This window comes from Sturnira hondurensis, unplaced genomic scaffold (genome assembly GCF_014824575.4).
Source record: "Sturnira hondurensis isolate 20B ecotype Veracruz unplaced genomic scaffold, ASM1482457v3 Scaffold0021555, whole genome shotgun sequence".
Lineage (NCBI taxonomy): Eukaryota > Metazoa > Chordata > Mammalia > Chiroptera > Phyllostomidae > Sturnira > Sturnira hondurensis.
In genome coordinates this window covers 3,124,491-3,149,321 of record NW_028094186.1, presented here as the reverse complement: position 1 = coordinate 3,149,321, position 24,831 = coordinate 3,124,491, and the positions used below count along the sequence as shown (strand labels likewise).

Here is a 24,831-nt window from a genome sequence, read left to right as displayed (position 1 = left end):
TATGACTATCAAGTTTTAACCACAGAATTCAAATATCAGTATTAACAAAATTTCAAAATGTCTACCTTAACAGCTGCTCCTCGGTCTTCAAAATGAACAAATGCATAATCTTTCAACTTCTTCACCCTTTCAAGTTTTCCGAATTCAGAAAATGACTTTTCCAGTATTTCTTCTGTCACTGTGGTAGCCAAGTTTCTCACAAATAAAACTTTCACCTAAAACAATAAATATACAAAACTGGCATTAGCTAGTCAATTTTAGCTGGTTTTACATTAAAGTTCTTCTTCCTATCTTCATGGCATAAGCTTTTTCCCTCTGAAACACTGAATGCTAAAAGTACTACCGCAGAAGGTATAAAACTGCCAACAAAATGATTCTGACTAGCTACCAATTTATATAAATATTGATTTTTTTCTCCTGTCCTATCATTAAATTATCTTTTGTTTATCTCCTAGAATTGGAGAGGCTGATTCTAAAGTTTATATAAAAAAATAAACAATAGTCAAGAAAAAGATAAGAATGAAATTTAGAGACTAGCCCTACCAGATACAACAAACCATAATTCTTAAATCATTGAATCTGGCTAATGATAAAAGCTGGATGGTATCTCTGAAAAAAAATAAGCAAAAAAAAAAAAAAAAAACCCTAGATCCACATCTCATACTATATACCAGGATAAACTCCAAATAGACTGGGGGAGGGGAGGGGGAAAGGATGGTGGGGAAGGGAAAACTGAAAAGTATTAGAAGAATATAATGTTTTATAAATGCCACTGGGGAAGGCTTTGTGACCAAAACGAAGGAGTTAGTAGGGAAGAAAAGTCTTAATGGCTTTGAGATACCATTATGTTATCCAACTGGCAAAACCCAAAAGCTTAAACATTTGCTCACTGAGAAGGATGAGAAAAAATAGGCCTCTTGGAGGTAGAAGTGGGACTTCTCTATCTATACCTTTCTATAAAATTTTGATTCCTGAGCTAAGGAAATGCATTACCTATTCAAACAGAAAATGAACATATCCACTGAACAAACTGCTTCCTGGGGTTAAGAGCTGTATGAATAAAAAGCATCTGGGGGGAAGATCTTTATTTAATTCAATGGGTGAAATACACTTTCCACCTCTACCCCTTTATTTTTATCAGTGTGGTCAATACTGAAGTACAGCTACATCAGATCAGCTTCTACTGATTTCTTTTAACTCAACATAGATCATTTATTTACTTATTTATTTTTTAAAGATTATTTATTTATTTATCTTTAGAGGGGAAGGGAAGGAGAGAAGGAGAGAAATATCAATGTATGGTTGCCTCTCGTGAGTCCACTGCTGGGAACTGGCCTGCAACCCAGGTATGTGCCCTGACTGGGAATCGAACCGCGATCGTGTGGTTTGCAGGCCCATGCTCAATCCACTGAGTTACACCAGCCAGTTACTTATTTATTTTTTAAATAAAACCATAACATACTATATAAAAGTTACGTGTTAAAATTGTGTTAAGAGCCTTGGCTGGTGTGGCTCAGTGGATTGAGTACTGGCCTGAGAACCAAAGAGTCACTGGTTCAATTCCTGATCAGGGTACATGCCTGGGTTGCAGGCCAGGCCCCCAGTGGGGACCGCATGAGAGGAATCCACACACTGATGTTTCCCTCCCTTTCTCCTCTCTAAAAATAATTTTTTTTAAAAAAAATTTGTGTTAAGAAAAATACATTTAGGCCCTTAGATTCTGTTTGACTTTAAACTGACCCAATTTGGCAAAAGATCTTCAATAAATGATAACAGTGATAGAGTGAAGGAACAGCAGAAGCTTTATTCTACTGTGTAAACTCCCCTCTCATTTGAAAACAGTAAAGGAGTCTGTATTATCCAATTAAGTTTATTTAATCAGTGTTGTTCAAGTTTATAGAGGCTGTCTATTCACTCTGAAACTTGCTTCTGATTCGGGAAGAATAGTTACTAAAACAAAATCTTGAGATTTTTCTAACCCTGTAAAAAGATTTAGAATAAATTTCAATTTGAGCCCTGGCTGGTGTAGCTCAGTGGATTGAGCATGAGCCTTCGAACCACAAGATTGTGGTTCGATTCCCAGTCAGGGCACATGCCTGGGTTGCAGGCCTGTTCCCAGCAGGGGACCCACAAGACGCAACCATACATTGATGTTTCTCTCCCTCTCTCCTTCCCTTTCCCTCTTAAGATAAATAAAATCTTTTTTAAAAAATTTCAATTTGAAAGGTTACTGGAGATATATGGTATGTGCTTGAGAAGCAAATTAGCTTTTAGATTTTTCTGGGGATTTGGTTCCCCTCTTATAATGTGTAATACATCTATGCTACTTTTAAAATAGGATAAGCACTGCAGGATACACTCAGTTTCTACAAGGAAGATTCAAAGTTGTATGGAATCCAAAGATACTTATACAATCCTAATAAAATAGATGACATTCAAATTCAAAAGTTTGTCCAAAGTCATAACTGGATTAGAACATGTGAAACTGAAATCAAGCTAGTAAAAAATAAAAATAAACAAATCAGGGCTATTTAAATTCCCAGTCCCTTTCCTTGACACCATCTATTCAAGGGCTACGTTAAAAAGATACTGAGCAACATATCCGAGAGCTCCTGGTTTGTTCTCAATAGATCTTCTCTGCTTAATACAAGGATATTTTTGCCTACAAAAATTTCACCATACTAATATAAACTGGGGCTCTCCCCCAAACTAATCAGAGTGAGGACGGTCTCCCCAGAACCCAGAGGAAAAGACTTCTCACCCAGAAGAATTCAATCACTAATTTATGACCATCCATAGAGGAGCTGCCTCCCTGAGAAAAGACGTATTCCCAAACACTCAAAACACTCGTTAAAGGCAGCAGAGATGCAACTCTAATGTGTCCCTTCAATCTCAGGACTCAAACCGAAGGAAACCCTGAGAATGAAGACTCATGGCTCCATCAGTTACCAAAGGTCCTGGTAATGCAAGCACAGGGCACAGAGGAAAATGAGGTCCCTCTTGCAGGACTTGCTATGTGTATTTTGCCATTACCATTTAACAGCAAATATGATAACGCTTTGCCTTTCTTCATAGGGATAATACCCAAAAGAAGCTTGGTAATTAAAAAAAAACTTTTTTAAAATAAGAGAAAAAATTAGCTATAAATATAAATAAAATAAACAGGCATGGCCATTTATTTATTTATATAAATAAATAAGCGGTCATTTAATAAAAGTCATGCTAGGGTCAATAAAGATTTTAATTCATAACCTCTAAAACTTTACCTCTCTTTAGTAAGGCCTTGTCTTTTTTTCTTTTCAAACCTCTGTACTCCTCCTAATGCCCAGCACTAAACAAATTCTCAGTGTGTATAAAAATACTTAATGGAAGAGATTTCATTTCAGTTAATGGTTAATGAAGTTCCTGGATACCAAGACAGGCTGTAAGTTTGGTGTTTAAGCAGGTCCTTGCCTAAATAGTTAATATAGAGAGCTATAATTTATATTATGAAGCTGAAACTTCCAGCTTCATTCTGAGTATAAAATTGAAATGATGAGCCCTGGCTGGTGTAGCTCAGTGGATTGAGTGCGGGCTGTGAACCAAAGGGTCGCTGGTTCGATTCCCAGTCGGGGCATGTGCCTGGGTTGTAGGCCAGGTCCCCCAGTGGGGGCCACATGAGAGGCAGCCACACACTGATATTTCTCTCCCTCTCTCCTTCCCTTCTCCTCTCTCTAAAAATAAATAAAATATTAAAAAAAGAAAAAGAATACCTAGTTGTTTTCTTTAAAAAAAAAATTTTGATGACCACACCCCCCAGCAATTGCATTTACCTTAGCCATGACTTCTGGATCTGGTTCTTCCACAGGGTCAGCCCATTCAACTGTAACTACATTTCCCCACACTTTTACTTTTCCGCTCATCAGCCGGCGTCTGGCTTGTGCTGCTGACTTGTGATCCTCATATTCAAGGAAGCAGAACCCCCGATTCTTCTTTTTGTCATCGGGTTGATGATAGAGAATAACGTCCACCAAACCCTCTGTTAAACCAACAGCCAGATATATAAGCCAAAAGCATCCACCACACATCTAGTGATTAGGCAGACCTAAATCCACTTGTCAAAAGGCAAAAAAATAACTGAGGAAGATTCCAAATGATTAACTAATTATGTTAAGACAATTAAATCAGCATTATTAGATATGAGGTTTAAGACAGTATTTTAAGGTTCCCTGTTAATTTTAGGGGTTGTAAAGATACAGCCATAAACAAACAGGTACAACTACTGCATTTTGACATAACATTCTACAGTGTTTCGGTGTTTGACATAACCTTATGATTTATGAAAACACTACCAAGGAACTTAAAAAATAAAATTATTGATATAAATGCAAGAAAACTAACATTAGACTAATAATCATGACCAAAAAGTTTCCTTGGAGATAACTTAAAAAAGTTTGTTTTTACCAAGAATGAAAATAATTGCTAAATATAGATTCTTCTGGTCTTAGTCCTACACCCTCATCTTTCCATTTTATGTTCTTTCTAGGTAACATCAGCTAGTTTCTACTCTTAAATACTATCTTTATCCTTGGCCTGGCTGGTGTGGCTCAGTGGGCTGAGTGCTGGCCTGTGAATCAAAAGGTCGCTGGTTTGATTTCTGGTCAGGGCACATGCTTGGGTTGCAGGCCAGGTCCCCAGTTGGATACCTGTGAGGCAGCTGATCAATGTATCTCTCACACACTTATGTTTCTCTCTACAAGGTTATGTAGAAAACCTTCCCTTACTCTCTCTCTAAAAGTAACTAAAATCTTAAAAAAATAAAAATACTATCTATATTCTTAAGATTGTCTAGATCTTATTTCTAGCCCAGACTTAAAAACATTTCAAATTTAACATGTCCAAAACTGCACTATCACTCCCGGTGGTCTCTCTTTTCTAGACTTCCCTATTTAATAAACAGTATCATCTCCTGGGTTTCTCAAGCCAGAAATTAGAGACTCATTCTTGATTTCCTCCTTTACTTCATCTCCCCTATCCAATTCTAAGCCAATCTACTTTTTACATCTTCATTGCTCAAACTTCACCCAGAACATTATGAAAGCTTTCTACTGTTTACCTCCTCTAAGCCATTATCCAAATAGCAGTAGAAATAATATATAAACATAAAACAGATGTTATTCCCTACTTACGACCTTCAAATACTTATAATTATAAGAGGTCTGTCCAGGAAAAGTCCAACCATTGTTAACAAGAATGGTTTGCACATCAATGTAACCTGGCAGCCAAGGAGAGTGGACTGGAATGCACATGTGTTAACAATGATGACTTCACTGTACTAGTCACTGGGGGCGGTAGATGCCCTTGAGTGAATGTGTGTTGTGTATGGCATCACATTCAAAATGACCAAGCAAGTAGGGCAACAAATCTGCATTTACTTTTGTGTTAAGGTTGCACATTCCTCCACAGAAACTATTCCAATGGTTCAGAAGGCTGCAGCTATAGACAACTGGTGATTGGTAGATTCTTCAAGACAATGCTTGCCCTGGCTGGTGTAGCTCAGTGGACTGAGCACAGGTTTCGAACCAAAGGGTCACCACTTCAATTCCCAGTCAGGGCACCTGCCTGGGTTGCAGGCCAGGCCCCCGGTGGGGGGCCACGTGAGAGGCAACCACACGTTTATGTTTCTCTCCCTCTCTTCCCCTCCTTCTAAAAATAAATAAAATCTTTAAAAATTGTTTCCAATTAATATACTTAAAAAAAAAAGACAATGCTCCTGCTCATGCATTCTATCTCCTGCAGATTTTTTTGGCAAAACATCAAATCAGCCAGGTGACTCAGCCCCCCTACACCCCGGATTTGGTGCCCTGAGACTTCTGGCTTTTGCCAAAACTAAAATCACTTTTGAAAGGGAAGAGATTTCTGACTGTCACTGAGATTCAGGAAAATACAACAGGGCAGCTGATGGCGACTGGGAGAACTGTGTGAGGTCCCAAGGTGCCTACTTTGAAAGAGACTGAGGTACCACTGTCCTATGTACAATGTTTCTTGTACCTTCTTCAAGAAATGTCTTTTTCATATTACACAGTTGGGTATGTGCTGGACACACTTTGTACACACACTAATCCAAACTCCTCTTACATGGTGTACAAAAGCCCTGCCTATTTCATTTCATATAATTCTACTTTGTAAAAACAATGGCCTTCACCCTGGCTGGTGTGGCTCAGGGGATTGAGTGCTGGCCTGCAAACCAAAAGGTCACCAGTTATTCCCAGCCAGAGGCACATGCCTGGGTTGCAGGCTGGGTCCCTGGTAGGGGGCACATGAGAGGCAACCACACACTGATGTTTCTCTCCCTCTCTTTCTCCCTCCCTTCCTCTCTCTAAAAGTAAATAAATAAAATCTTTAAAAGAATAAAAAATAAAAACAATAACCTTCTGTTACTTTAATATACCAAGTTCTTTTTTGCCTTAGAATACTGACATGTGCTGCAATCTCAGAATGACATCCCTTGGCTCTTTGTACACTAATAATACATTCTCCTCATTGTTAATGTTGTAGATGAAATGTCTCTTTATCTGAAAGCCTTCCATAACCAGCATAACGAGGATAGTAGCTATTTTCTAGTAAAATATCCTTTATTTCTCTCTTCACACATGGTGCTTACCATAACGTGTAAATATTTGTTTAGTCTTCTCTCCTTTCCCAGAATGTAAACTCTACAAGGGCAGAGAATAGATCTCTTATTCGCCACTGTACCCTAGCATGTAGTACAATACCAGAACTTAATAGGCACTAGATAAACACTTTGAATGAATGAATAAATGGACATAAAGCCAGAAAAAAGCTGGGAGGTAATAAGCTAATGAGATTAAAAAACAGCCCCTGTAGGGGTATCAGACCCACACAACTACGATGAACGGGGACAGGGATTACAATGTGGGGTGCTAGAAGTCAAACGTTCCAGAGTGGTTAGAATTTGTGGCAACGAGACCCAGAATGTGAGCTGGATGTTGGGGAGCTGAAGGACAGATGAGGTGTCATAAAACTAGGAGGCTGGGCTTCGGATGGCTCGATCATATACAGGTAAAAAGGACTAAGAGTTAAGTCAATTTAGGGCAAAAAAGGATAACTGTGAGCCAGCAGCAATCTTCCATTAATAAAAGACTGAAATGAAACCAGAAGAACAATACATGACAGCCTGAAGGAAGGGAAAAGACAGTATAGCTGGATGACAAAAATGTAAAGGAACAGTGGTCTATTTTTTAAGGGTACAAAGTAATAGTCTAAAACAGTGTTTTTTGAATCACAGCTGGCATTTAGTAGATCTCCAACAGCATTTTAAAAAATGAAATGGAATAGGAACTATCTGACTATAAATCATAATAGTGAAAATATGGCTTCATTAAACTTTGTTTCAGTTATAAACAAATGTATACAGACCTGTGAATAAAACGTACTTCTCAACCAATTCCATGAGTTTAAAATCGGAAATTTTGAAAAATATGACCTAGACAGGCAACAGGAAGAGGACAAGAACTTTCATCCCCTTGGCCTTAAATCAATGTCAGGCTCTTCACTGAATGTTGGAGGGGAAAGAGCCCTCACCTGAGGAGCACAGGGCAAAAGCTCTAGCAAAAGCTCTGGTAAAAAGCCAAACTTCAATAAAGGTAAAGAAGTGAAGGGTACATTAAGAAGATGAGGGAACTTGCTTAGTCAAAACCACTATAAAGCAGCCCTGGCTGGTGTAGCTCAGTGGATTGAGCACAGGCCTGCGAACCAGAGCATCACAGTTTAATTCCCAGTCAGGGCACATGCCTGGGTTGCAGGCCAGTTCCCTGCAGGCCAGTTCCCAGCAGGGGATGCACGAAAGGCAACCATACATTGATGTTTCTCTCCCTCTCTCCTTCCCCTCTAAAGATAAATAAATAAATAAATAAATAATCTAAAAATTAAAAAAAAACAAAACAAAAAACCACTATAAAGCAGAAAGGAGGCAATTTTGACATTGGATACACAATGTCAATTTTGACATTCGAACTCTTAAACTGACACCTCCTTTTTTTGTACTTATAAACGGTACCACAGATTTCCCAAAATTAACTTCTAAATACATTTTTGTTTTACCTGTGACTTTACTGAATTCTTCCAGAATGTTTTCTTTAGTCTTATTCTTCGGAATCGATCCAACAAAAAGCCTGTTGTTTGCCACAGAAATGCATACTCCAAGGTGTTTACCAGGACGAATTTCATAGCTGTCACACTGCAAGGAAGAAAAGAACCAGACACCCGACAACCACCCCAAACTCAGGACAAGTAATCTTAATTTAAACAACTCAACACTTTAAGGTCAAACACTCCAGGCTTCATGAACTCACGAGTTCCCTCAGGCTTGCCAAAATGTAAACATGTATTCTTAAATTTGTCATAGTCAGTCTCTCATTTTAGTTGGGTTTTGTTAACCATCACTGTTACTCCATATTATAAATGACTGAAAGCTACTCTCACTATATTTTTTAAATTATCTTATTCCATCTTTCAACTTTATCTAAAAATTTTTTCCAGAGATATTTCATAAAAAGTACCTTGGAGTTCAGTTAGATATCAAAAAGCCATTGGCAAAATAATTGTATACATAAGGAGTAATAACTATGTTTAATCAATGCAAAAGAATTTTAGAAGAACTTCACATTCTACACAAACCACAGAATTCTCCATATACATACTAACAAGGTTTTAAACTGCTTACCAAACATTGTACTTTCAAAGTTATACAAATGATAGATATAAAAAAGTTTTATTTAAATCACTATATGGTTTCCTCGATAAACTTTAGCTTCTCGTGTTTTAACATTACCCACTCATTTATTTACTAAAAGACATGGTATTATTAAATGAAATCATCCATATGTTGCCAGAAAATGGAAACAAAGTTTTAAAAACTTCAAGCTAGAGGTGGAAGTAATATAGAGGCAACCAATGAAACAAAAAGCTTGGTGAAAGGGGCTACTGTTCTAGAAGGCCTAGAATCTAAGTGACACCTTTAGATAGATGTCTGGCAAAAGATTATGTCAAAAAACAATGATACTGTTATTTTAAGTTACCGAGACGGTAGCATCTTAATACAGTAGGAGCAAAGATATATTTAATTTGCATCACTGTTACTACTACAACTCATAAATACAAAGAGTAAAAGGCCCTATAAAAAGAAATTAACAGAGTATTTGTTATAAAATAGTAAAAAAGAGAAAGCTTAAAGACAGAGAAGACTAAATGACCTGGAAACAAAACTACAGAAAACAAGAATATACTTAGAAAGTAAATAAATTGTATATTAGGCTAGGACAAAAACAAAACAGATTCAGAACCATTTCCTGAATTGGCAAGTGTCCTAAGCCTTCATTACTTTAAGAATCCTATCATCAAGTTTGACAGCAAGAACTGACATTCTTTTTTGTCTCAAAACAAAAGAGAGAGCTGCAGAAGACAAATATTCTAATGAAATTTAGATACTAATCACTCTAATAATTTTTTAGAATAATGGGAGACTTTTTCAAGTATAGTAATTCTTGGTTATTCATTAGAGCAAAGGCCACTTGCCAACTCAGTCAATACAAAAACATTCAAAGCAAAAACTAAAGAAAATGAAACAATGTTAACTGCAAACATTTTTAATTGATGTAATTCTCTCAACTAAGGACTTGCTACACAGTAGGTATCTGTTTGTTATCACATACCAGTTTAACAGCTTCCTGTGCAGCTTCCTTTCCACAGAAGGTGATAAACGCATACCCTCTGTTCTGACCAGACAGTGGATCCATCATAAGACGTAGATCCCAAATGGGACCAGCCTTCTCAAAAAGGGGCACCAACTCATCCTCATATAAATCTCTTGGTATTTTACCTACAAAGACCTGAAATAAAGACCTCTATATTAGAAGGCAATGCAAACATTTGATTTTAGAGCTATAAAGCCTAACTGCCTTAAAAAAAAAAGGTTTTATTTGTTTATTTTGAGAGACGGGAAGGGAGAAAGAGAGAAGTTGATCAGGAACTAAACTTGCAACTAAGGCATGTACCCTGCTCAGAATCTAACTGGCGACCTTCTGTTTTGTGGGACAAAACTGAGCAACCCCAGTCAGGGCTAAGTGCCTTTTCTTTAAGGCAGTGGGGGACACATGAGAGGCAACCACACACTGATGTTTCTCTCCCACTCTATTTCCTTCCCTCCCCCTCTCTCTAAAAATAAATAAATAAAAATATTTTAAAAAATAAAATAAAATAAATAAGAGTGCAAATTTTGGCCCTAGCTGATGTGGCTCTGTGGATTGAGTGCTGGCCTGAGAATCAAAGGGTTGCTGGGTTTGATTCCTAGTCAGAGTACATGTCTGGGCTGCAGGTCAGGTCCCCAGTTGGGGGCACAAGAAAGAAAAATAATTGATGTTTTTCTCCCTCTCTTTCTCCCTCCCCTCCCCTCTCTAAAAATAAGTAAAAAAATTTTAAGAAGTGTGCAAATTTTGTACTAAAATTTGAATATTTATAATATATATTCCATTTTATTAAAAAATGAAATAAAGGACACATATGTATCTTCATGGAAATATGTCTGCACTTTTATAAAAACAATAACTGAATAAAAGACTAATATGGTCTTCCTCAAGTCTTCTCAACTCTAACTCTAGGGTATCAATCGATCCCTCTCTATCAAAATATTACATTTTTGCCCTGGCTGGTACAGCTCAGTGGATTGAGCATCGACTGCTAACCAAAGGGTTGCCAGTCCAATTCCCAGTCAGGGCACATGCCTGGGTTGTAGGCCAGGTCCCCACGGGGGGCCATGTGAGAGGCAACCACACATTGATGTTTCTTTCCTTCTCTTTCTCCCTCCCTTCACCTCTAAATAATAAATAAATAAATATCTTTTTTTTTAAAATTACATTTTAAGGAATGAAAAAAAATTCACCATATGAAGATCGGGTGTTCCATTTTAATCAACATTATATACTAGAATTAAGTTATAATACACAATGACAAATTAGAATTAAATAACCAGAAACCCTCAGTATTTCATACCACAATTTCCTTCAAGTTTCCACCACATCAGCAGTATTAAAAACATTCTTTTATGTTAAGACATTTGCAACCCACACACAAAGTCTTAAAGAGTAAACTAGCATTTGCATAATATAAATTTTCTAGTGAAACTCTATATCAACATCTCATATTCTGAAATGTGACATGATTAATTAATAATAGCAGTCCAAAAGATGTCAAAGTTATACCAAGTAATAAGTTTCTGATGTTGAGCCTACAACAGTTCCTTTTCAAAAAAGTCAGATTCACTCTGGCTGGTGTGGCTCAGTGGACTGAGTGCTGCCCTGCGAACCAAGAGGTTGCAGGTTCTATTCCTAGTCAGTGCACACCCCTAGATTGTGAGCCAAGTTCCCGGTTGGTGACCTCGGTTGGTGACCTGTGAGAGGCAACAGATTGAAGTATCCCTCACATATCGATGTTTCTCTCCCTCTCTCTAAAAGTAAATAAATAAAATCTTAAAAAAAAAAACCAAAACCTCAAATTCCCCTTCACTGCTGTCAGGTAAAACTTGAGGTGTACTGAATCTCTAGCATATTTCTCACATAATAGCTATTTCAAATCTTCCATTTCCTTGAAGTCTCCAATTCTTGTTCACTAAATGTCATTTTAAGGTCATCTGGGAAAAGTTGCTGGTTTCCTCATATTTTTTCCTCTGAACCTTAACAACCTTTCTCAATACCTATATTCACTTCTTTCCTTATACCTCAGAGAAAGAGATTTACTTCCTTTCCAAGGTTAACTTTTTCAAAGAAAATCATTTATTTATTTATTTATTTTTAATGAGAGAGGAAGGGAGGGAGAAAGAGAGAAAACCATCTATGAGGGAGAAACATCAGATGCCCCGCGCACACCCCACTCTGGGGACCTGGCCTGCAACCCAGACATGTGCCCTGACTGGGAATCGACGAACCAGGAACCTTTCGGTTTGTAGAACTGCACCCAGCTCACTGAGTCACACCAGTCAGGGCTCAAGATTAACTTCTTAACACTAATAAATACACACATTTTTTTGTCCACCAATTTCTTTTGGAAATAATCACAAACCTTTATTTCTTAAACTCTTGTGTTTTGCTCAGTACATCCCTTCCTGTCAACTGGTTCTTTCCTGTCTACAAACATGCTAAATCTCCCACAACAAAATAAAATACAAACAAAAATCCTTCCCCTTAGCTTATACATCTTTCCTTTCATATTTACTGTATTTTGCTGTGTATGATGCACACTCATGGGTTTGTGCACATTATACACAGGATTATTTTACCCATTGTTATTACCCATGGCATGTGATCCTTATATGTCCATGTATAATGTACGCCTATTTTCCCCTCAAAAATTGGTGCTAAAAAGTGTGACTATACACAGCAAAATATGGTATGTGCTTTGAACATATGCCTCATCTTTTGTTTTACTCATGCTGTTTTTCTTTTCAACACATCTGTATGCTTAGTAATATGCAGCTACAGAGAAGTAAAAATAAGACATTTAAGGCATCATCTGAATAGTGTCCCTACAGAACCATCTTTCTAATGAAAACCCACTCTGAAAAACCCTTGGCACCTATACTCTCTCTAAAATTGACTTCTTCCTCTAACACTAAACCATATGCCCAAATGTCACTAACTTCTAATGGCCAAATTTTCTTTCCTCAGTCTCATCTCCTTGCCTTCTCAACAAGCATGAGCAGTGGTGATGCTACCTTCTGAAAATCCTCTTAAGCCTTCAGAACCCTCACTAACTTGGTCTTCTTACCTTTAATTATTTTCCTATCCTTTCCATGGTGATTCTGCTATCCACCTAACAATAATCTGTGTTTCCCAAAACTATGGCTCATAATTAGTAATTATGAAAAATTACTATTCTTCACTGTATTTTCTCTACCCCCCAAACCTACAACTCTACAGTCATCTGCCAGATCCCCACCCCAAACTGAATTCTGTATCTCCAACTGCCTAGGTTTCTGTTTTTTGGGTTTTTTTAGGTTTTATTTATTTATCTTTGGAGGGGAAAGGAAGAAGAAAGGGAGAGAAATGTCAATGTATGGTTGCCTCTCATGTGTTCCCTGCTGGTAATCGAACCGCAATCCTTTGGTTCGAAGGCCCGCGCTCAGTCCACTGAGCTACACCAGCCAGGGCCCAACTGCCTAACTTTAATCACTTCCTCTTGCCCTGGCCCACATGACTCAGTTGGTTGGAACGTCATCATCCTGTGGATCAAAAGGTCACAGGTTTGATTACCCATCAGGCACACTCAGGTTGCACATTCGATCTACATATTCTACAATAAAGATACAATTTACTGAGGAAACATTACTCTCATAAACAAAAAAATCTCAAATACTTTGAATCTCATTCCCATTCATATCCAATGAATGTTTTTAACTATCACCTTCAAGTCGTTCTAATGCATGCCTAGCCTATACAGACAACTGGCTTTCTCTAATCAACAAACCCTTCATAAGACATGGAAATGCATGTACCTTGGACTCATGTGCCATGTATTTTTCTAAGTTCTAGAGATACAGCGAACAAAGGTCCAGGTATTCATGAAGCTTATATTACCAATGAAAATAAAAACATAAACAATATGATTTTAGGTGTTAAAGGCTAACAGAATTTAAAAAAGCAAGAGAAGGGGGTAAAAATGATGAGGAAGAGATTGTATTTTAAATTAGGAGGTTAAATTGGAACAGACGTAAATTTAAAAAGTGTGACTAAGATGGTTAAATTTGAACAGACTTAAGAGAGAAAATCAAGTAAAAATCCGAGCAGAGAACATTCCAGAGTGAGGGAACAAGTACAAAAAGATAGCAGAGCACAACTGCCACAGCTGAACACAGCAAACAAGCCAGTGAGTGACTGGAATCCAACGTCCACACAGGACACAGTATTGAGAAAGAGAGAACAGGATCAAAATTAAGTTAAATCATGGTTAAAAGTTTGAGTTTTATTCCAAATGTGTTGGAAACATATCAGAGTTTTCAGCAGACAAGTGACTAGGTATGACTTATGTTCTAAAAAAAATATTCTGGTAACTCACTAGAAAATGGATAGTACAGAAAAACAGGCTGACTGGCCCAGCTAACAGGGCAACAGTGAGTTTCAAATTACATTGATTTCAAAACCTACATTTTAGTTCCCTTGATCAAGTTTCTTAATCAGTGAATCTCCATATCCTCATCTGGGAGCAACACCAGCAAGAGGGTTCAATCTGCATGTCAGTGGAGAGCTCACAACCTGTTCTTTTTATTCCCAGCACTGGACACAGTGGTTGCTCACCTTTGAACGAATGTATGACTGAGCACCTACCTCATACTGTTACCTTCTACACTAACTAGATCCCATCCCTTCTTTCCTACTCAAGGACACACAGACCAGTAACAATTTTATCAATTTCCCCTTTTATATATCAATCATTTCCATCAGCACAAGTATAATTTATCCCTTGAAATTTAAACAAAAATACGAGTATATCTTGACTACAAATGCCTTCCAGCTATTTTCCCATTTTTCTGCTATCCTCAGTAGCAAAATTCCTCCAAAAAAAAACAACCCCAAAACAAAATTGTATCTATTCGCTATCCCAAATTCCTCATCTCCTACTTTCTCCAATGTTCTCCAAATCTGACTTTTACCACCATTCCTATCAAAGTCAACTACAGTCAAATATTGATTCACAGTCCTCATCTTACTTGGAAAGTTTGATATAGCTATCATTCCTTCTGTGAAAATTTTCTTAACTTGACTTCTGAGACAACACACTCCTGGTTCTTCTCTCACACCACTGGCTTGCTCTTCCCAGTCCCCTCTGTTAGTTCCTCATCTCCCCAAACTCTAAACGTTGAAGGGCTCAGGTCTCAGACCTTATACCTCTTCTCTAAGCTACACACAACTTCCTTGGTGACTGCACCCAAACTCATGGTTTTTAAATACCACATAGATGCTTTTGTATCCCCATATTTACAATCTCCAGCCAAAACTCTCCCCTGAATTCCAAACTCATATGAGCAACTGATCATTCAACAGCTAGAGTCAGAGGTCTGAAACATCTAACTGAGACATGTCCAGGACAGCACTACTGCTACATTTCAGTCCTAATAATCTGCTCAATACAGCCTTCTTATTTCAGCAAATGGCACTGCATCCTCCCAGGTACTCAGGGTCAGAAGTCTTGAAGTCATCCATAGCTCCTTTCTCTCATATCCCTATATCCAACCCATCAATAAATATCCAGAGTGTGACCTCTTCTCACTAGCTTCCGCTATATCAACATGCATCATCATTTAATAAACCTATCGACTCTAAAATCTTTTTAGGGCATAGCACTGAAAAAACTACTGATAAAGGTATCCTGAGATAAGAAATATATAAGAATGGACATTAATTTTGAAATGCATTTTTTATTTATTTTATTTCTAGAGAGAGGAAAAAGAGGAAGAGAATCATGTGCAAGAAAAACATTGATCAGTTGCCTCTCACACACCCCCAACTGAAGTCTTGGCCCACAACCCGGGGACGTGCCCTACCAGGAACTGACCTGTGACCTTCTGGTTCACAGGCTGGTAATCTACTGAGCCACACCAGCCAGGGCTGAAACGCATTTTTAATGTGGCTAGGCTCTCTAGCCTACTTCGGTTAAAGTATTTTTATATTTGAAAATATTTTAAAACCATTCTGGGAAGTAAATTCAGCTCTATATTGTTTTTATTACCATAATCCAATAGTGCTTCATAATCACATTATTCACCAACCAAACTTTCTCCCTACCCATTACAAGTACATGCAAAAGCAAACAAAGAGTATATGCAGTGGCACTATGAAAATATTCAATATATCTGATACACAACTGAGGAAACTGAGTATCAGATTATACTACTATTTATATAACACATAAATCTATATTTTTCGAACCAGACAAGTTTGCCTAAGCATACCTGAAGTGAAAAACCTGTATTTTCAATAATATAATTTAATGACTGAATAATCACTTTATAGAAAGGATTCATAAGAATGAGCTCATTGTACTCATTTGAATGTTAGAAATCCAACTTACATATTTTCTAAGAGAATGCACCTTTATTTTAGAACATACATCTACAAATCTGTGGTCAACAAGGTACCCAATATTATAAATCACTGGGGCCCATAAAGAAACAGGCCATAAATAATGATTTATCTAAGAAATAAGAGGTGGCCTCGTTTCAAAATCAGTTTACCTTAAGACATTAAAAGAACTTAAAAAGGCTAAAACTAAACAGTATTCAAAACCAAATCAGCTCTGGCTGGGTGACTAAGTGGGGTGGAGCAGTCGCCTAGTACAAAGAAAGGTTGTCAGTTCCATCCCCAGTCAGAGCACATACCTAGGTTATGAGTTTGATTGATCTCCAGTTTCTGTGCCATATGGGATGCAACCAATCAATCTTTCTCTCACATCAATGTTTCTCTGTCTCTCTCTTGCTTAGTAACAGCATCTGTTAATGAGTGCTCATTTATAGCATTAATTTACAGTAATTTTATGCGAAGATAAAACATCACAGTTTTCATTCACACATCTTAAGTTCTTAACATTGTCAATCTCAGGCACTGACCCTAATTTCAACTTCCTCAATTGAAAACTTAAATTTTTTTAGCCCTGGCTGATATGGCTCAGTGGACTGAGAGTGCCAGCCTGAGAACCAAAGGGTCGCTGGTTTGACTCCCAGTCCAGGACACAGGCCTGGGTTGCAGGCCAGGTCCCTAGTTGAGGGCATGTGAAAGGCAACCACCCATTGATGTTTCTCTCCCTTTCTTTCTCCCTCCCTTTTCCCCAAAATAAATAAATAAAGTCTTTTTAAACAAAAGAGCTCAAAGTGTTTTTTTAAAAAATTTTTAACATCGATTTTAGAGCAAGAGGAATGGCAGCGGGCAGGGGGGGTGGTAAGAAACATCAATTTGTTGTTCCACTTATTTATATATTCCACTTATTTATATATATATGGTTGATTCTTATACGTGTCCTGACCGGGGATCAAACCTATACAACTTTGGTATATCAAGACAACACTCTACCCAACCGAGTTACCCAGCCAGGGCAAGAGCTAAAAAGTTTTTGCAACTCTAATAAAACATAAAAGAACAAAAGCATTAGAGCTCACCACATCAAAAACGACACCAGTTAAAACCAATTTATTAAATCTACTAGCCACCTAATATATTAAAAACCTACTTTCCTTGCTATACACTGGAAACTAATGTAAAATACTGTCAATTGAAAAAAAAATCTATTTTTTCTAACTTCCCAAAACTGTAGTTTTGTACAAGTATAGGCAAAATCTTATGAAATTTAAATTTATGGAAGGAATCCAAAACTTTACATTGCAGATTTTACTTGTATTGTTAACAAATTCCTTGACAAGAGTGGCTTAAGCTGGTGATATATAAGAACTCTGCTACAACAGTATCTGCTGTATGTAACAATATCTAATATATAGAAAAATGTATCTTTCTCCTAAAGAGGCACTGCAATATAAAAAGATGATACATGCTTACAGTTAGAGTATCAACCATGTTTCTAACTACTCAAAATAGTTTCCTATTAAATTATCGAATGCTTCCAGTGAAATCTGAAGAGTACTAGCAAACCCCTTCCTTATCTATAGAAAGCAAAGATAAAATAAGTCTCCATTAATAAAACCAATCTAATGGGCTAAAAAAGTTCGTATCCCTCATTATGAAATATATACAATAAAATTTATACCAGGCTGTTTTGAGAGTTGTGAAGAACATACAATATTATATAGATTTAATTTTTATTCCTAAGGATTTTATAATTAGTTGAAGAACTAAGACTAAGAGAAATGTAGTAACTGTTAAATACTAAACATGGATATCACATGCTGAATAGTATAGCATAAACTTTTTCAAACTGTATTCCCCTCTTGGAGGTGTTCTAGGGTGCCTCAAGAACAAAGTAAAGACAATGGAGCAATTTCATCTTAATCATTTTATATGAGGGTTTAAGATAAAAAAAAATCCTGGTACTAAGAAAAAAATTTTAAAAATATGCTGTAGGAGTCCAAGTAAGAAAAAAGTTGAATTTTATTTCTTATTGTTTAAATATAAATGTAGATTTGAAAGACTTCACTACATAAGCAAAACATTAAAGATAAAGGATACAAGGTAGGCAGGGAGGGGATAACAGGAGAACAAAAGTGAAAAAAGGCCAATTATTATTCACTTGTACACTGTTTTTTTTTTTAAATTATTTTTAAAGAGAGGGGAGAGGGAGGGAGAAAGAGAGAGAGAAAAACATCAATGTGTGGTTGCCTCTTGTATGCCCCTATTGAGGACCTGGTTTGCAACCCAGGCATGTGCCCTGACCGGGAATTGAACCGGCTAACCTTTGGTTCGCAGACCCGTGTGGCATTCAATCCACTGAGCTACACCAGCCAGGACTAAATAAACAAAATCTTTAAAATAAATAAATAAATAAATAACCTCAAGCTCCTAAAATGTTGTGTTGCTACTTGCATAGTTTTAGCAACCAGTTCCAAGAATTCTACATTCCTTTACCAAATATTCAGCACCTACAGTCACATGATTATCTTTGCTTATGATGTAGCAAAACACAGGTGGATATCCAAAAAATAGTAACTGAAACTTTGAAAAGAATCAAGTATTTTTCCTAATCACGCAATAGACAGCATAATCTACAAACTGGAAAGATTTTGGCAAACAGCCAAAGAACACTTACTTCTGTTCCAATTCCAGGTTGCGTGCCAGAGTACACACTATCTGGCGGAGGACCGCCATACTTCCGCTGCCCTGTGGTCACATCCAGAGTATAACCAGTCCTCTCAAGCAAGGCCTAAAAGTAATTACACATCTGTTTATACTTGGATATAAAATATCACACACAAATCAGTATATTAATATTTTCTAAAACACACACCAACCTCTTAGGCTATGTAGTTTATAATTAGGTAAAATCAATCAATCAATCAAAATTCACACTGGTTCCTCTCAGATGTTGCTCCCACTTTATTTTACTTCTTTCCATAAATTTAATGGAAACGTCACGGTCAAATTAAGTCTCTAAAGACATACCACTTTTTTGTTATAAAAACAAAATAGAGGCAAGAATTTTTCAAAATTCAACATAAGCTGATCTGAGGCTACCAATTCATAATTACGGACCACAGTTCCTCATTTTATACCTCTTCTACTTCATGTAGACCAGTTTCCTTATTTGTTACCTTTACATACCATACTCTCAGCCACCAGTGATACTTTTCAAATAAATAAACTGTTTGCTATCATTAAAGAAATCAAGCCCTACGTCTAATGCAGCTTACCTCATTTACTATTTCTCACATCTTCCCACTCCTTCTACTGTACTCAAATAATTTTACCTGTTTTATTTGATCCTTCTGTTTTGTACTCCTGCTACACCACAAGCTTTTTAAGAACCAGATAATTTCTCATACAACAGACTCAAAATATCTGGCAATTACCAAATGAAAAAGAAAAAAAATCCTCATATTTCCCAATTTCCAACATTCTCACAACACTATATTAGATACTAAAGGGAATTACAGGAAAAAAGATAATGTCCTTGTCCTCAAAGGTTTGTGCTCATATTGAAAGGCCTAGAGAATGAAGACACAATGGGAGAAAAAGAAATGCAATCTACCTAGAAGGGGAGTCTGGCACTTCAAGTTTTTAAAATTATACAATGTCAGGGCAACGAGCTATCTTGTTTAGATACCACCAAGTTCAGTGGTTTTCAAAAATATCTTTGGAGGAACCCTGAGATACCAGAGTTACCTTAGATCCTCCATTCCTTTACCTTTGACTCTACTTTTAACATAAAAATACATGCAATACATAAAATATACATTAATATGCATTTACATATTTACACATGATGCCTGCATAATGTAATATATACATATTACATATATAGTATGTATCTTATCAAGAGCAAATAACTTTAGATAAGTAACATAGACCTATTCAGTGAACAGTAGTAAGTTAAAAAACATGCACACATTACATCAAAAAGAATTTTCACAAATTTAATTTTTTAAATGTAAGAATGAGGTTATGCCATTTTACACCAAGAGGAAAAGGTACAAAAGACCTCTACATAAACCAGTTATATGGCAAAAACTATAATTTATATTTCATATCTACATAAAACTACAAACAACTTCAATATTAAATGAAGTATTTCAAATTGAAAAGTCTATAACCATAGCAAAACAGCAATGTCCATTTAACTAAGAAATTACGTTCACTTGTCTTTCACTAAATGCCCTGTATTTACCTTTCAGAGAAGTTTATCTAAATAGTAACAATAATGGTTCATAGCTACACAGTTTTCGCTACATTCCAGGCATTATTTTAAGCACTTTCTATATCTTAATTCTTTTAATCCTCACAACTACTATAAGGCAGACACTATTACTATTCTCAGTTTATAAGTAAATTGAGGAAAATAAAACTTCAAAGAAAGGAAAGCAGTTATAAAAATACTTTTTACCAAGAGAAAAAACAAAACAAAGTGCTTGGAAATGAACCAGAGATGTGACTGGATCAATTCAAAAAACTATTATAAGAAGCATCAATAAATGGATCTCATTCAGTGCCTGAAGAACAAGGAATGAGGGAGAGTCTAAATTGGGTTTTTCCACCAAATATAGAATTAAATGTTCGCCTCCAAAATTCTTCTAATTTTCCCTAAATTATTTCATTTCTAAACATTAATTTTAAAAAGTGAAACTGTAAAAACTGATTTCATTTGATTAAATTTGATTTCACTACCAAGTCACGTTTTACCTTGATCTTTGCTTCATCGGGTCCCTTTGTAGACTCTTGCACCTTGCTCCCCTGTTTCTCCCTTTGCCTGTAGGTCTTCATAACTCCACATAAAAATGCACTTTTGTTCTAGAACAGGTGAGTTATTCAATGAAAAAGAATTACCAGGAATCGTTGAAGGGTCAATACATAGTTAAATTCAATTTCAGAAGACCAGAATTTTAAAAAATATTTACTCATGAATTTACTCAATAAATATTTGCTGAGTGGTTACTATGTGCCAGAGAATAGAGCAAAAAGCAGCAAAACAGTCTTCCATTTGTTGATTGGGCTATCTTTGCCATATGTTCTGAAACTATTTTCCCCACCTACATTACTTCCCTTCAAGACAGTAAGACAGAATCAAATGACCCAAAAATCTGAGTAATTTGAATATATAAAACCAGTAACAATTAGCAAACTTCGATTTTTAATTTTTTTAAAAGCTTTTTTTATTTTTAGAGAGAGGAAAGGGAAGGAGAAAGACAAAAAGAAACACCAATGTGTAAGAGAAAAATCTATGGGTTGCCTCTCATATATTCCCTGTCCCAGGACCTAATCCACAACCCAGGCGTGTGCCATGACCAGGCACTGAACCAGTGACCTTTCACTTTATAGGATGATACTCAACCAACTGAGCCACACTGGTCAGGGATGATTTTAAGTTTTGAAAGTAATTTACTGCAAACAAGGAATGGGGGAGACTCTTACTTTGTACTTGTGGTTCTAAAAATTCTGTCATAACAGATCTTTGTTTTCCTTAAAACTAATTTTCTAAAAGAAGTAGAGGTAATCACAAACAAAAAAATACCACTTCTCCACAGGAAAAAATTATAGTAAACTAATTTAAGGTCACTATTTGTTCAAAGACATTTCTGAGTACTGGCCTTACCTGAACATGTGATAAGTCACTTTCCTTGAACTGCTGTAGTACAGATAGAGCTCCTTCTTCATTAAATTCCCTGAGAGCATCAATTGCTCTTTCATCAAGATCGACATAAGCTACCAATCCTACAAATGAAATTGAAAAGGAGTAACATTATTGCAACAAAAGGGATAATGTACATTGTGCTATCAATGTTTAATAAAGAACAGTTACATTCAGTACTACCACTAACAAACTACATTTTCACTTAGCTATATGCATACAGACAGGTATACAATTACTATATAGACAGGTCAAGAATACAAATATGAAAATAAAAGCTAAAATGTCAATAACTATAAAAATGAATTTCAATCCCCATATCCCACAAGAAAACATAAAAATCCTAACCCCTTTCCCACTCCTCAAAAGGTTTAAATCTTGGCAGTTAAATCTGATGAACACACTGTACTACAGATTAAGCATTAATATAACAAATTCTAATTCACACACTGTGAACAAATTCTGTAAGAACACATTGTATTTCCCAAGGATCAACCTGCAAATTATATGGACTGTTACAGTTGTTGCTAACCACACAATAGGTGGTGGGGAAAAAAAGAGAGAACTATTTTTACTAAATTAATTCTTCCTGTTCTCCAAAAAGTGTCAACAGCTTTTCCTCCTTAGCACCAAAGATAACATGAAACACATGTTTATCGAAGCATCTACTTTGCTGCAGTCAGAATGTGGAAAGGCATTAATTTTAAACTTTTCTACAAATGCAAGTGCAGCTTGATCAATCAATTCTGAAAGTCATATTTTAAGGCATTTTGTGTTCTTCTGAAGTGTCAAGCTGAGATTTAAAAGATGCTGTGGCATTTGCAACACTGTCAAGAATGGCAATTTTTTTTCAAACGGCATTAAGGACTTTACTATGGACTCACAAGTAAACTATACAGAAAATATACACTGCATTACATATATGTAGTATATTTAACTGCACACAAAACATCTACTAAGTTTAAAATATAATTACTTAAGTCTGTTAAGTATATATTTATCTCCATATAGTATAAGAAATAAATTTCAGAATTGATCCTACATAAAATGGAAATATTTGGCACATTAAAACCCCCAAGTCCATATGAACTAACATCAAAAGTGACTCCATTTTGGTAAAGCCAAAAGAACTTTATTCCATACAGTAAATGTAATGCCACTTGCAAAGTTACCTTTTTAAAATGCTATCATGATTTGTTTTAAAAGCTCAAAATGAGCATGTCTAAATAACTGGAGTTTCCTTACTTGAATATTCCATACCACCACCCAAAGCCACAACTCAGGACACCCATCAATCCATTCTATCAATCCAACCCTACACTTAAACCATCAGCCTTTTATCAATAACAAAAACACTCTACAAGAGAGCATCTCTAAGCAGATCACTGCCAATTCTCTGTGGCAGCATGTCAAAGTTCCTAAGGGCTGATTTTCAAATGGGAACATCACTCAGGAGTCATTTTTAGATGTTATCTTAATATCTGAAATTCTCCTGAGTTTTTCAAATTAAAAAAATTTTTAAGGACAAAATAACCAGTATATGTTACTATGATACTTAAGACACGTTTATGAAATAATTCAATTCTCTCTCCCAAAATCTGGACAGGCCCACAAAACACTGAGGAAGAAAGTTTCCATCCATGGTCCCAAAGGGGGAGGACACATTTATTTATGAACAACACTCCCTAAGGGTAATGGTATCTCTCCCTCTTTAAACTTCAAACCACTTACAACCAACCTTATTAAGATGTTCAAATTTGCTTAAGCACTTAACCATGGAACTCCTCGATTTTTTTTTAAAAAAGCAGCTGTTACAAACCAAACACTTCCATATTACTGAGAGATGTGGATTTCTGTCTAACAGAAAGTAGACAGGCACAAACTCTCAAGGAGTCTAACATTTATTATCATTTCAGATGATACAGTCTAACCAGTCCTCTTATTATGCCACCTAATCAGACCTAAGCTGATTTAACAATCACTTTAAGAAGCTAAAAGTAGAAAAGTAAAAGAAAAATGATGACTGATTTAGATTAAGGAAAAAAGTAAAATTTGGTATGCTGAAACATACATTTTAATTGGTGGTAAACCTAATGCAAATTGATGTACTATTCTGAAACAACTAAGACTGCATATTCAACACTAAGAAGGCTTCAAAATAATGAGAAAAGAATATCAAAGTCAAACCCAATATGCCTTCAATGAAGGGAAAGTAACAAACATTCAGCTCTACATAGATCAGAAACAATAAGTATTATTTAACCTTAAAAAATCTATAAAATTTAAAGTGGTATGCGCCCTCACTTTCATAACCAGTCAGAAACAAGAAATGCATATTATACCTGTCTGAAATATTTCATCAAGTCTTTCTGCCACCTTCTGTGGGAGGCCTGCCTCTATCAGTGTCTTGTAGTGTTCTGTGTGAGTTACACTGGAAGTATCCATTGGTTCTTCCTCTTCTTTTAACTGTACCGCATTACCATTCACCTGATTAGCCATTTTATTATGCTGCTGGAAAAAATTCAGGAGCTATATTACATTAAGCCAAAAATAACTAGTTTGTAGGACAATGCATGATTTAGCTGAACTAATTTGTATACATGCTGCTAATAACCTCTAGCATTATTTTATGCCTTTTGTGATGTATCTGACCTAAAATTGCAGTAACAATCCTGTAAAACCATAAAAATGTACATGGAAGCATTAGATCTTTAAGGAACTTCATGTACACTAGGTCAAATAAAGGCTTGAATTTACTTAAGGCAGAATCACTGATTAACAAAAGTAGCTGTTGTGTCCTAATGAGTATATCAAACAAATCACCAGAAAATCCTAAAAAGTCCTTCGGCACTCAATTCTTATACAATTTTTAAAAGTTCGGTTTAAAAACATAATGAACACCCACAGTCCACTTAACCAAGGTTTAAGAACATTCAAATCTTCCTAACTCTGCTTCAAATCCAAGATCAGTGAGAAACAAATGTCCTGTTGTCTCCAGTT

The 24,831-nt window shown here is 36.2% G+C and overlaps 1 protein-coding gene across 5 annotated transcripts in view; it reads right to left on the bottom strand.

Moving 5' to 3' along the window:
* HNRNPR (heterogeneous nuclear ribonucleoprotein R) overlaps window positions 1-24,831 on the bottom strand; it is a 32,937-nt gene that overhangs the window by 5,296 nt on the left and 2,810 nt on the right. The window contains exons 2-9 of one of the 5 annotated variants that reach the window (XM_037032702.1): window positions 24,174-24,342; window positions 21,796-21,914; window positions 20,886-20,993; window positions 18,799-18,912; window positions 9,714-9,890; window positions 8,104-8,239; window positions 3,813-4,027; window positions 66-215 (exon numbers count right to left, since the gene is read on the bottom strand). In XM_037032702.1, the coding sequence (XP_036888597.1) occupies window positions 66-215; window positions 3,813-4,027; window positions 8,104-8,239; window positions 9,714-9,890; window positions 18,799-18,912; window positions 20,886-20,993; window positions 21,796-21,914; window positions 24,174-24,330 (1,176 nt within the window). In that variant the 5' untranslated portion in view covers window positions 24,331-24,342. The remainder of the gene's footprint in view (window positions 1-65; window positions 216-3,812; window positions 4,028-8,103; window positions 8,240-9,713; window positions 9,891-18,798; window positions 18,913-20,885; window positions 20,994-21,795; window positions 21,915-24,173; window positions 24,343-24,831) is intronic. The other 4 variants (XM_037032701.1, XM_037032704.1, XM_037032705.1 and 1 more) reach the window with 4 other exon arrangements.